The sequence below is a fragment of the Geotrypetes seraphini genome, chromosome 1 (genome assembly GCF_902459505.1).
Source record: "Geotrypetes seraphini chromosome 1, aGeoSer1.1, whole genome shotgun sequence".
NCBI classification, from domain to species: domain Eukaryota; kingdom Metazoa; phylum Chordata; class Amphibia; order Gymnophiona; family Dermophiidae; genus Geotrypetes; species Geotrypetes seraphini.
The window spans coordinates 210,880,287-210,893,666 of NC_047084.1; the positions used below are offsets into that span (position 1 = coordinate 210,880,287).

At 43.9% G+C, this 13,380-nt stretch overlaps 1 protein-coding gene across 3 annotated transcripts in view; it reads left to right on the forward strand.

Moving 5' to 3' along the window:
• Positions 1–218: 218 nt before the first annotated feature.
• KDR (kinase insert domain receptor) overlaps positions 219–13,380 on the forward strand; it is a 115,541-nt gene continuing 102,379 nt past the window's right edge. For 2 of the 3 annotated variants that reach the window (XM_033945273.1, XM_033945281.1), the window contains exons 1-2: positions 219–549; positions 4,921–4,996. In XM_033945273.1, the coding sequence (XP_033801164.1) occupies positions 477–549; positions 4,921–4,996 (149 nt within the window). In that variant the 5' untranslated portion in view covers positions 219–476. Of the gene's footprint in view, positions 550–3,395; positions 3,528–4,920; positions 4,997–13,380 lie in introns of all 3 variants that reach the window. The other variant, XM_033945291.1, reaches the window with a different exon arrangement.

Below are 13,380 nucleotides of genomic sequence, written 5' to 3' on the forward strand. Positions count from 1 at the left end.
CCGTGAGGTCCGCGCTTTCAAATGCAGCTGCTCGGGGAGGGGAGGAGGCAAGGAGGCAGGATTAAGGGGAGGTGTTATGGGATGGATTTAGGATCGATTTTTGTACTCAAAGGCAGGGGGGCAAGTCATTCTTAGAGCTGAAACTCCCTATTTTATGTAAACAAGCAGAACCCTGCTACTGCGGCTTATAATTCCCTGCCCTCTCTCCACAAGGGAAGCAAGAGCACATTCAGGTGGTCCTTCCTACCCTCCAGATGTTGCTGCGTCTCCTGCGCTCAAACGTGTGGGAAAATCTTTCCTCTCAAGCGGAAGGAAACGGACTAATGCTTTGAAGACCCTTTTCCCTGCATATTCCCAGGCGAAAATTAAAGGGGTTCTTGGTCAGCTCGGCAGATCCGCGGTTGCGATCCTTGGTTTGTCTTTCGGAAAGAATTGTGATTTGGATGCAGACAACGGAGTCGAGTCTGTAGTGAGCGATGGAACTCGGGCTGGAGCTACTGGTGATCACTCTCTGGTTTTGCCACTCAGTGACAGCACAGGTGACTTCAGGTACGGGGGAGAAGGGGGGGCGTTCTGTTTTTTATTCAACTTGTGCTTAAACGAAAAGTTACTGTATTTGGGAAACAGAGCTTCTCGAATAGTCAAGAGTATGAACAAAGTGGACTGAATATAATAACAATAATAACAATGATGTGGCAAGAAAGAATGGGTAATAACCGGCCAAGGCAAGTGGTGGAATACTGTAGGATTATGAAATGGATTTTCATCTAAATGTGCATTTGTGCATTTTAGACTACTGTGGATGTTCAAGTATAGGAAAAGCCAAAATATTGATTTATGTTTTGTCTAACAGTCGTGTATATATGATCTGAGAATTAGTGATTGGGGTTCCAAGAACTTCAATATACAATCTTTTGAAAGACTGAAATAAATGTGACATGCCGTTTGGTAGTTATCCAATGAGTTAACTATTTTTTAAGAGGATGTCACAAAGAAAAGTTATTAAAGAGATAAAAATGAGGTGCATTTTTTATATAAATAAATACTGTTTTTATGAAAGATAGAAGAAACCTCAAGTTGTAGACTGACTAGACAGTTGCTCTGAATTAACTCGTCCGTTACAAGTCTTTTGAGTTAATATATACTTAGCTATGATTTTCTGTGAATAGTGATTAGCCCTGGGTTGTTTTTTTTTTCCCCAGGATGTACATTAGTGCATTTTAGGCAACCACAGTTGTTCCTTTGTTCCACTGAAGTCAGGCAACCCAGAAGAAGTCCAAATTAGTGCATTTGTATTTTACCTAATGGTACTATGTGACCTGATAATGACTTGGGCTCACTGTTCACTTATTTTATTTCAGTCATTTTGTTAAGGTTTAGGGCAGTGGTTCCCAACCCTGTCCTGGGGGACCCCCAGCCAGTCAGGTTTTCAAGATATCCCTAATGAATATGCAGGAGAGAGATTTGCATATAATGGAAGTGACAGGTATGCAAATCTCTCTCCTGCATATTCATTAGGGATATCTTGAAAACCCGACTGGCTGGGAGTTCCCCAGGACAGGGTTGGAAACCACAGGTTTAGGGGGACTAGGTGGAAGATACTGTAGCTTTATCGCCCTTGCATGATCTGATGATACATTTACAAGAATGAATGGCATTTTATTTTCTGCAATAAGGGTCTATGAATTAGCTTTTGTAACTAGTACGATTTATGTGTACTAATCTGAATTTTTTAAATGGTTTAAAAAAGGTTTGGATAATTTCCTAAAAGAGAAGTTCATAGGCCAATTATTAAGATGGTTTGGGGAAATCTGCTGCTTATTCCTAGGATAAGCAGTATAAAATCTGTTTTATTACCTGGGATCTAGCTGGGTACTTTGGACCTGGGTTGGCCACTGTTGGAAACAGGATATGGGCTTGATGGACCTTCGGTCTGTCCCAGTACAGCAGCTCTTGTGCTCTTATGTGAGCCAAGCATAGGACAATCGAGGCATTGTGACATCACTGATGAGATTGGCTCTTAGGCATTGGTGGAATGAGTCATTATGACATAACAATCTCTGCTACTCTTTGGGTTTCTGCCAGGTACTTGGGACCTGGGTTGGCCACTGTTGGAAACAGGATACTGGGCTCGATGGATCTTCGGTCTTTCCCAGTATGGCTATTCTTATGTTCTTATGATTCATCGCAGCCAGGTCAGCGCCACCATTTCAGCACTGAATTGGCTGTGATGCATGGTCCTTATCATCTATGACTCTCTCTTCCACTCTCCCCGGTCCAGCATGCCACCACCATTCCCGCAGCTTGACTCAGGCATCGCACCAAAAACTACCACCACTAGGGGAAGGGCACAGCAGAAAGATTGCAGGTAAACACTCCCCCCCCCCTCCAAGAGGTTTTCATCCCCCAACACACTCCCAATTCTCTGTCCATGCAGTTCAGTGTGTGGGTGGCAATTCTCCCCTACCTCCCCAAAATTCCATCCTCCCCCCCTCTTCTCCCTGTGCTCCATTTCCTCTCAGAATAGGATGATTCATCGCAGCCAGTTCATCGTGGCTGCGATGAATTGTCCCATTCTGGCTAGAATAGGCCTAGAGGCAGCATGCAGGCCTTAGGTGTGAGAAAGGGATCCATTTAATCCTGTCGGGGATTTACTGACTCTTCATGCCTGATCCTCTGTCTGTTTCTCTACCCCCTCCCCATTTCTTACTACACCAACCCTTTGTAGTCTTTTTCGAGGTCCTTATGTGCTTTTATGCAAATACATGTTTTCAAAGTGGCTTATTTCCTGGAGGAGTAGCCTAATGGTTAATGCAGTGGGCTGAAAAAACCCGAGTAACTGGGTTTAATTCCCATTGCATCTCCCTGTGACCCTGGGCAAGTCACTTAACCCTCCATTGCCCCAGATACAGAACTTAGATTGTGAAGTTCAAGTTCAATTTATTTAATATACCATAAATATAAAACCAGAAGGCAAATCTAGGCGGTTTACAATAAAAAGTTAAAATAAAAACAAACAAATTAAATAGGGTAAGAACAAAAGGAAGACAACATGTAAAGAAAAACAATTGAGTACATGGGGAACCTACTAGGACAGGGGTGTCAAAGTCCCTCCTCGAGGGTCGCAATCCAGTTGGGTTTTCAGGATTTCCCCAATGAATATGCATGAGATCTATTAGCATACAATGAAAGCAGTGCATGCAAATAGATCTCATGCATATTCATTGGGGAAATCCTGAAAACCCGACTGGATTGCGGTCCTCGAGGAGGGACTTTGACACCCCTGCACTAGGGACAGAAAAAAGCACTTGTATACAGTATATGTAAATTGCTTTGAATGTATTTGTACCAACAGAAAGGCAGCATATGAAGTCCTTGTCCCTTTTCCTTCCTAGTTAGGGCTTAATTTCTGGAGGAATGGCCTGGAATCCAGTTCTCCCCAACTTCTTTTTCAGATTCCAGAGAAGTAGGGATGTTTGTTCCATCCCCTCCCTTCCAGACAGCCTGCAGGGAAGAAAAGGGAAAGGGTGAGTCTGGAACAGAGCATGGAACAGTCTCTCTGCTCCCTCATCTATCCTTCTTTTTCTGTTGCTCTTGACCCCAACTATCCTGTTGCCCCTCCCCAGCTCCACAGTTCCACTTCCTTTTTGTCTTCAAATTAAGCCCTGGCTCTAGGGCTTCCTGGAAAGGGGCAGGGATTACTGGAATGCCAGAGAGGGGCACAGGAGAATGACCCTCACTGCTGCCCACTCATGACTCCTGGCCTGAGCTGCCAGTAATATTTTGTTTCTTGGTGGTAGATAATTTCCTTCAGGATGGAAGGATTATGGTGTCCTCTGACTCACCCTATGGTTGATCTGTCTGTGTTATTGATATTAAATGCTTTGGGTATTTTGTCCATTTTATTTGGAACAGTCATGCCAGAAATGTTAATTCATGAAACTAAAATTGCATGAACGACTTAAGGTTCACTATGAATTAATTCTAGTTAAGCACTGGGTTAGGGTTTTTTACCACTTGAGGTAAAAGATTGTGATTATTTAAAATGCAAATACTGCCCTTTGGCCACAGAGGGTAATTTTGGGCTTACAGACTTCAAACTACTTAACAGGCACTGCATGATTCCTCATATGAAAATATCTTCTCAAGCACTTAATTATATAGAGATATTTATCTTGCATTTTATTTGAGATATATAAATATGATACTATACTGTATACACACACACACATATGGTGTGCTCTCTGGCGTGTGTTAGGGAGATTATGTCAGCATTTTCTTTAAAATTGAGGGTGTTTGGGACAGAGAAAAGAACAACATGTTTTCAGCTTCTGCGTGTAATCACTAGACTTCAAAAACATAGGAAACACATGGCAAGCATGATAAAGGAAAAAAAAAAAATCAAACAACCAGACAGGGTTAGATGCCCTCACATTTCTATTGCATGGTTATGCCAAATGATTTCTTGGCAGAAATTATTCATCAGCAGTCTCTTGGCAGGCAGATCCCCGATTTATTGTACGGAATGTTGTTGAGCACTGTCCCAGTGGAGCACGATCATCGGATGAGGGGTTCACTTTATTTCAATGTCTCACTTTCTTTCGTAAGACCTTGAAGTTTTGCAGTGCAGGAAAACAGGATCTCCACCCTCGGTTTCTGAATTTGCAGAGCTCTGCTGCTTAGCTCGAGGCCAGTTGCCTGTTCTTCCTGTTATGACAGAGCTCAGGAGCTTCTGCTGGCACAAACGACAAGTAACTGTGCGGACTGCACATTTGTGCAAGGCGGAGCCATAAACACACCCACTTTGCGCAAATGCTCTGTATATTCTAATGGATTTCTCTTTCTGAGGGGTTCCCCCCCCTCCCTTGTTGCTTCAATTTTTGTTGATTTTGTTTTGTGATATGTTAATTTTACTTACAGGTGATGTGCCTAGCCTCAGCATCCAGAAAGAAACCATTAAAATACCTGCAAATGAAACATTTTCCATCACTTGCAGGTAAGCTGGTTTTATTGATACAGTCTTGTTTGTTTTTCGATGCGTAAAGGTACCAGGTGAAAACGCAAGGCAGTAACCAAATTGAGCTAACCGCGAATGGAGACAAACTGTTTCAAAGAAAAGAGAGACACGGGGCTCCTTTTATAAAGGTGCGCTAGGGCCTTAACGCACGGAATAGCGTGCGCTAAATTGCTACATGCGCTAGCCGCTACGGTCTCCTTTTGAGGAGGCGGTAGATTTTCGGCTAGCGCGCGCTAATCTGGTGCGTGCGTTAAAAACGCTAGCGCACCTTTGTAAAAGGAGCCCATGGAGAGGAACCCTATTTATTTATGTATTTGTTGGGACTTGTTAACCAGCTTTATGAAGAGATTCACTCAGCAGGTACAGCTTGACATAAACCTTACAACTTTGTTACAGAACAAACAATAGTACATTGACTAAACATAAGGATAAATACAATCAATGAGGTAAACTTGAAGATTGCAAATTGAATCCCAGTAATAGGAATTTCATGTTACGGTATCAGAAATATACACTTCCCCCTCCGCATTCGCGGTAATAGGGGAACAGCATGGCAGCAAATACAGAAAAACCGCGAATAACTTTTCATAAGAACATAAGCAATGCCTCCGCTGGATCAGACCTGAGGTCCATCGTGCCCAGCAGTCCGCTCACGCGGCGGCCCAACATGTCCAGGACCTATGCAGTAATCCTCTATCTATACCCCTCTATCCCCTTTTCCAGCAGGAAATTGCCCAATCCTTTCTTAAACCCCAGTACCGTACTCTGCCCTATTACGTCCTCTGGAAGCGCATTCCAGGTGTCCACCACACGTTGGGTAAAGAAGAACTTCCTAGCATTCATTTTGAATCTGTCTCCTATCAGCTTTTCCGAATGCCCTCTTGTTCTTTTATTTTTTGAAAGTTTGAAGAATCTGTCCCTCTCTACGCCCTTTATGATCTTATAAGTCTCTATCATATCCCCTCTAAGTCTCCTCTTCTCCAGGGAAACGAGACCCAGTTTCTCCAGTCTCTCAGCGTATGAAAGGTTTTCCATCCCTTTTATCAGACGTGTCGCTCTCCTCTGAACCCTCTTGAGTAACGCCATATCCTTCTTAAGGTACAGCGACCAATATTGGACGCAGTACTCCAGATGCGGACGCAGCATCACCCTATACAACGGCAGGATAACTTCTTTCGTTCTGGTTGTAATACCCTTCTTGATTATGCCTAGCATTCTATTCGTTCTTTTAGTGGCTGCTGCGTACTGTGCCGTCGGCTTCATTGTCATGTCCACCATTGTCATGTCGTATGTTAGTCACGGTTTTTCTGTTAAAAAAAAAACCCTAATAAAGACACAAAACTGCGAATAACCTGACCTGCAAGTGTAGCGATTTTCTCCGTACAATGCTGGGAGCATCGATTTTCTCTGTGAAACGCTGGGAGCAGCGATTTCCTGTGATGCAAATTAGGGGGCGGAGCCTGGGAACAAAAAACCCCCACGGTTAGCAAAACCGTGAATATGGAGGGGGAAGTGTATACACTTCACAGCTCCCTAGAAAAATCATATATCAGAAGTTGAGAAATGTCAGGAGAATGTGAATGATACCATTATAGGTAACATAGAGGAAAATCCATTTAGCAAAAATATGATACTCGTGATATCAGCATAGTACAAATGACGTGTCTCAATAGGAAACCATTAAAACATTCAAATAACATAGATATAATGGGCTCCTTTAACAAAGGTGCGTTAGGGCCTTAACGCGCACGCTAGACCTTAACACCAGCATTGAGCTGGCATTAGTTCTAGAAACATAGCGTGGGTTTAGCAAGCGCTAAAATCCTACGTGCGCTATAAACGGTAGCGCACCTTAGTAAAAGGAGCCCAATGTGTGGCGCTGCTCCTTGGGACCCTGGGCAAATCACTTAATCCCCCTATTGCCCCAGGCACATTAGACAGATTGTGAACCCACCGGGACAGCCAGGGAAAAATGCTTGAATATCTGAATAAATTCTTGTAAACCGTTCTGAGCTCCCTTGGGAGAACGGTATAGAAAATTGAATAAATAAATGAAACATATTAATAGGCAGTTGACATACATATGTGGTACAAGATGGGTAGGACAAGATTGCTGGATAAATACAGTAGATGAATGGCTAAATTGAAGGCAAATGAATAAGATATGAAGAACTGGTCTAAGTTACAAGGTGTGAAGTAAGCCAGTCCAAGGACGGAGCGAGTGGATAGTCAGGCACCCCCCCCCCCTAAATCTTTTTATAATGCTCTTTAAGTTGTGTGCGCAAAATGTGGGCACTTGACCAATTTGTAAATACAACTTAATTGAATAATGAGCCAATTAGCAAAGATAATGGACTTCTGAACAAGCAATTATTTGCACTAATTGGATTTAATTTAAATTATGTGTGCAAATTTAGGCATGGGATCTGTGCCTAAAATTTATGCATATTGCCAAAAAGGGGGGGGGGGGGCACGAAAATGGGAGGGTCATGGGTGGATCAGTGCATTCCTCAAATGTATGTATAGAATTAGAGAATAAGAGCCATCTATACCTAATTTAGGCGCATGGATATGCAATCACATTTCAGTTAATGCAAATGGATGCACCTAAAGTTAAGTGCTGGGCCTGATCATAAGGTTCTATAAACCTCCTTACCTTAGGCATGGATTATAGTATACCACTCAGTATTTTTGGGGGCATTGATTTTATAGATCCCATCTATACAATTTACTCCATTTGTATTAAAATTGTGGGAGAAGAACCAGGTTTTCACCTACTTCCTGTAGTACAGATAGTCTTTTGAGTTAGGAGTAACCTCTCTGGGAGTGAGTTCCAGAGTTTGGCTATTCCTGAGAAGGCTCAAAGGCAGGCATTTCCTCATCTGATTTCTTCTGACCTGGGTATAGATAGTAATGCTACTTGAGAGGACATTAGAGATCTAAAAGTGTTTAATGAAATAGTTTATTCTTTAAGTACTCTGGCCCATTTTGTATGAGGACCTTGAAAATCAAATACAGTATAGATGTTTAAATTTGGTCCTGTAAGATACTGTGCAGTTTTTGTAGGAAGAGTACAATGTAGTAACGGGTACAAGTGGATCGATTTTTTACTGCATCGAAATTTACAAAGACTAGGGGACACTCGATGAAGTTGCAGCGTAATACTTTTAAAACCCAAAGGAGGAAATATTTTTTCACTCAGAGAATGCGTTGCCAGAGGATGTGGTAAGAGCAGTTAATGTAGCCGGTTTTAAAAAAGGTTTGGACAAGCTCCTGGAGGAAAAGTTGAGACAGACATGGGACGGTAGCATGGAATGCTGTTACTATTTGAGGTTTTTTTTTTGCCAGGTACTTGTGACTTGGGTTGGCCTCTGCGAAGACGGGATACTAGGCTAGATGGACCATTGATCTGACTCAGTATGGCTATTCTTATGTTCTTATGTCACAGCACATGCAGCCCTCTATTAGTACTGTAACAGCATTCAGAATTAGCTGGAGCTGCAGAGGGCTGTAGTCCACCTGTGACAGTATTAGGACAAAGACATTGGTGCAAAATACATAGAAATGTTGATGTGCCCAGGTAGAGGGAAATTCCACCCTAGATTAGTATTCAAAACATCTTCCAGTTTGTCATGTCTTGGGAGGAGAGAAGGAAGAAATTCTCCATTTGCTTGGGATGACGTTTCATCCATGCCTTTGCCTACCCGGCACATCACTGTTTACTCTCCTGTTGTATTGGCACTGCATAGGGAGTGGTATGCCGCCACAATGCACTAGATTCAGTAAATGAGGATGAAAAAAAGCGCTGAAAAAAATCCACGTGTCGTTCTATTCTGTAAATGACACTCGATTTGCGTGCCTTTTATGGAGTAACGCTTAGAGCCGATTTCTGCCCCAAACTTTGGTGTAAATCCTGGCATGGATCACTGCTATTTAGCAATATTGCATGCATCTTTAGTGAATACCCTTCCCAAGACTACACCCCCCCCCTTTTGAGTTGGGCACTATAAGATTTGTATAGGCTGGTGCTTAGCAAGTTGTGCATGCAAATCAAAACTGTTGCTAATTAATGCAATTAAATGATTGTTAGCACTCAATTATTAGCACAAATTGGCTAGTTAGCCTATTTAGTTGCATGTGCATCTCAGGATAGCATGCAATTTTTCATTCCCTTTATAGAATCTGGGGGAATATTTATTTATTTAAAACCTTATATACTGTACAATTGCCAAATTCTAAGCAATTTACAGATATTAATGCACACAGGGCTAGATTCACTAAAGGATAGTGAGTCAATTGCTGTTGGCCAATTCCTGGCTGATTTTAAAACAGCGATTGATTCACTATCAAATTTGCATGCATGATGTCATTTTTTCTCGTCAAGATTTTGGTTCAAGAAGGCAATAGTTTGCCTTATCCCTTATTTACCATGGACCCCTGAGGAAGGAGTGTTGTCCGAAACACGGACCGTGTTGGGTCCCTAGGTTGGTAATAAGGTTGTAATATCAATGCAATTCCTTTTTTAATAAATATTGCCTGCATCTTGTACATCGTCTGCAGTTCCCTTTTGCTTTTGGCTTCGCAAATTCTTCCTCAGAATCCTTCCCTTCCCAAGCTAACCTCTCTCTGGGAACTGGATTCCTTTCTTGCCTGTGTGCTTCTGGCTGAAATTTCCTGCGAGGTAGAGGGACTGGTGCATACACTCTTTTGTTAACGTGTCTAGCATAATTCTCAGCTTCCCAGCTCTGGCTTGCTGCTCCTCCCCCCCTGCTCTCAGCTGTAGAGGCTTTATTCTTCCTGGGCTCCTGCACTCCTTCAGTCTCGAAGGCCTCGGCGGCAGCTCCTCTGAAGACCTCAACGGGTAAGTCTCCTGTCTCTCCTTCAGGTACTACTCCTAAAGAAGCCTCCAGAGTCACAGGCATCCTAGGCCATATCTGCTGGCCTACCTGCCTCGACTAGACCTCCAGCTAAGCGTGCCTCCAAGCATTGGGAATACTCAACCTTGAGGTCACCCTCCTTGGAGCACACTGCTGCACCTTCAAGACCTGATCCTTTTGTCTCGGTGCCCATGTTCGAGGACTTGTTAAAAGCCATTCTGACCACGCAGATTTCCTCGGTCATGGCTCAACTCCTTCCGTCCTCGACCCTGCTTCCTGTGAGTCAGCCTGAGTGGCAGTCTGAGACCCCGGTGGAAGCACCTAGAGGCAAGCCTCGGAAGTCTCGCCGGTTCTCATCCAGTGACTCTTCACCTACTCCTCAGACACAGTCTCTTCCACCTCGACCGAAGCATCGCTCGAGGCATTCGAAATATCTCGCTTCCAAGCTTCCTCAGGAGACATCTCTACAACAGAAACCTTCGCCTTCTCTGGATACTGAGACTTCTATGCCTCATTTATCCAAGGCTACTGAGACTTCTTCCAAATCTAAACATAAGTCTCGCAAAGCTATTACACCGGCTGCTTCTCCTCGAAGTCCATCGAGGTCAAGGACTCCTCCATCGAGACCGCCTCCGAGGGAGCCTTCTCCTCCTGCCTCAACTCAATCTGTTCCTCGAACCCCAGGAACTTCACCATCGAGGGTTTTGAAGTGCAAACATTCACTGACTCCTCCTCATGCAGGTAGTGCAGCTTCCTCAATCACTGTGTGCTTGGACTCTGAGCCTCTGTCTCAGTATTCCAGAGAGGCTTCTCCCTCCTACTCAGTAGTTCCTCAGTCTCACACTCCTTCTCCTGAAGATGCCTCGGCCTCGAAGTCTGCCTCTTTTGCCAGGTTCATCTTCGACATGGGAAAAGCTCTTCAACTGGATCTCCACTCTGATTCCAAGTATACACCTGAGTACTTGGCAGACATAGGAGACCTTGAGGCTTCCCATGACTCCAGTATTGAAGCAAACTTTCTTAAGGAATATGGAAACTCTTTATTCCATCACAGCTATTCCATCTAAACTGGAATCCAGGGATCACACAGTACCTTTCAAAGGCTTCGAGAAATCTCAATTATCCCATCAGTCTTTGGTAGTGGAATCTTCTTTAAAGAAAGCTCATCCATCTAAGCTTTACGCTGCGGTCCCTCCAGGCAGGGAGGGCCGTACCATGGACAAGTTTGGCCACAGATTATACCAGAATTCCATGATGGCTAACAGAATTCTCAATTATAAATACATTTTCATGGCTTATTTTAACCATTTCCTCAAATTACTGCCTAAATTCTACCCGGCTCTTGAGGAACAAAGTCTTCCAGAATTCAAACAGATCATCAGAACTCTGTCTCAACTTCGCCTGGAGAAAGCTGGTGTCGTTTTTGGGGGATAATGATGCGGTGGTTGCTTGTATGGCCGAGCAGGAGGATTCTTAGGCTTCGGCTGAATCAAGGAAGCAAAAGAGCGCTCATGTTCAGAGAGGCACTTTGTAGCAGCTTCAATAGAATCATCAAAGAGTTCATTTCCCTGGCAAGGCAAGTTTGCTAGACGGTCCTGCAGATTGGGATCCATATCAACAATACGGAGCCAGGCGAGATAGCACATGGCTACTGCAAAGGCCGAAACTCTAGAAGAGAGCTCAAAAGCAGACTCATCAACCTACCATGGGGAGCCCATCTCGACGGACTCCATACCCAAGTCATTGGACTCTTGCGGACCATCTTTGTCACATCAATCTGTTGGAACTCAGAGTGATTTTCAATGCTCTCAAAGCTTTTCAACACCTTCTTCACGACAACGTAGTCCTTGTCCGGATGGTCAACCAAGTTGCCATGTATTATATCAACAAACAGGGAGGTATGGGATCTCACTCCCTTTGTCAAGAAGCTCTGAAGCTGTGGGATTGGGCAATCCATCAGAACATCTTTCTCAGAGCTGCATATATTCAAGGTCAGCACAACTGTCTGGCGGACAAATTGAGTCGTCTTCTGTAACCTCACGAATGGACACTCAATTCCTCGCCTCTACGTCAGGTGTTTGCTCAATGGGGGACCCCTCAGATAGACCTGTTTGTGTCTCCCCTCAACAACAAGCTGCCTCAGTTCTGCTCTCGAATATATTCTCCCCAGCATCTCGAGGCAGATGCTTTTCTCCTGATTGGACGGGTCATTTTCTCTATGCCTTCCTTCCATTCCCTCTGATTCTCAAGACTCTTGACAAACTCAAGACAGAACATGCCACCATGATTCTGAAAGCTCCTCGGTGGCCCAGACAACCATGGTACTCCCTTCTACTTCAACTCAGCACCAGGGAGCCTCTGCTTCTACCAGTTTTTCCCTCTCTGCTTACTCAGAGTCAAGGATCCTTGCTACATCCCAACCTGCAGTCTCTACACTTAACAGCTTGGTACCTTTCAACCTAACAGACTCTATACAGTTCTCTCAGTCTGTACAAGAAAGCCGTACACTCGGCAGTGTTACAGCCAGAAATGGACTAGATTTTCTGCGTGGTGTTCCACTCGCCATATGGAGCCAATGTCTACCTCCTTGGCTTCTGTTTTGGATTATTTACTTCACTTATCACAATCTGGACTTCAGTCTACATCTATTCGAGTCCATCTCAGTGCGATTGCTGCTTTTCATCAGCCTCTTGATGGGAAACCTCTTGTCTGCACATCCTCTGGTTTCCCACTTTATGAAAGGACTTTTTAATGTTCATCCACCACTTAAACCACCCCCAGTAGTCTGGGATCTCAATGTTGTCTTGGCTCAATTGATGGAGCCTCCATTTGAACCAATTGATAAGGCTCATCTCAAGTACCTTACTTGGAAAGTAGTTTTCCTGATTGCCCTCATATCTGCTCGAAGAGTCAGTGAGTTACAAGCTTTGGTTGCGGATCCACCTTTCAAAGTTTTCCATCATGACAAGGTGGTCCTCCGTACTCATCCAAAATTCTTACCTAAAGTTGTTTCAGAATGTCACATCAATCAATTTATTGTTCTTCCAGTATTTTTTCCAAAGCCTCATTGGCTGTCCATACTTTGGACTGCAAGTGTGCCTTGGCTTTCTACTTGTAACGTCCTCAACCTCACAGGACAGCCCCACAACTTTTCATCTCCTTCGATCCAAATAAGTTGGGGCACCCTGTCTCAAAGCGAACCATCTCCAACTGGATGGCTGCTTGCATCTCTTTCTGCTATGCTCAGGCTGGTCTCCCTCTGCAAGGTCGAGTCACGGGCCACAGAGTTAGAGCTATGGCGGCATCTGTAGCTTTCCTCAGATCAACTCCTATTGAGGAAATCTGCAAGGCTGTCACTTGGTCCTCGGTTCATACATTCACCTCTCATTACTGTCTGGATACTTTCTCCAGAAGGGATGGCCATTTTGGCCAATCTGTTTTGCAAAATCTTTTTTCTTAACTTGCCAACTCTCCCTCCATCCCATT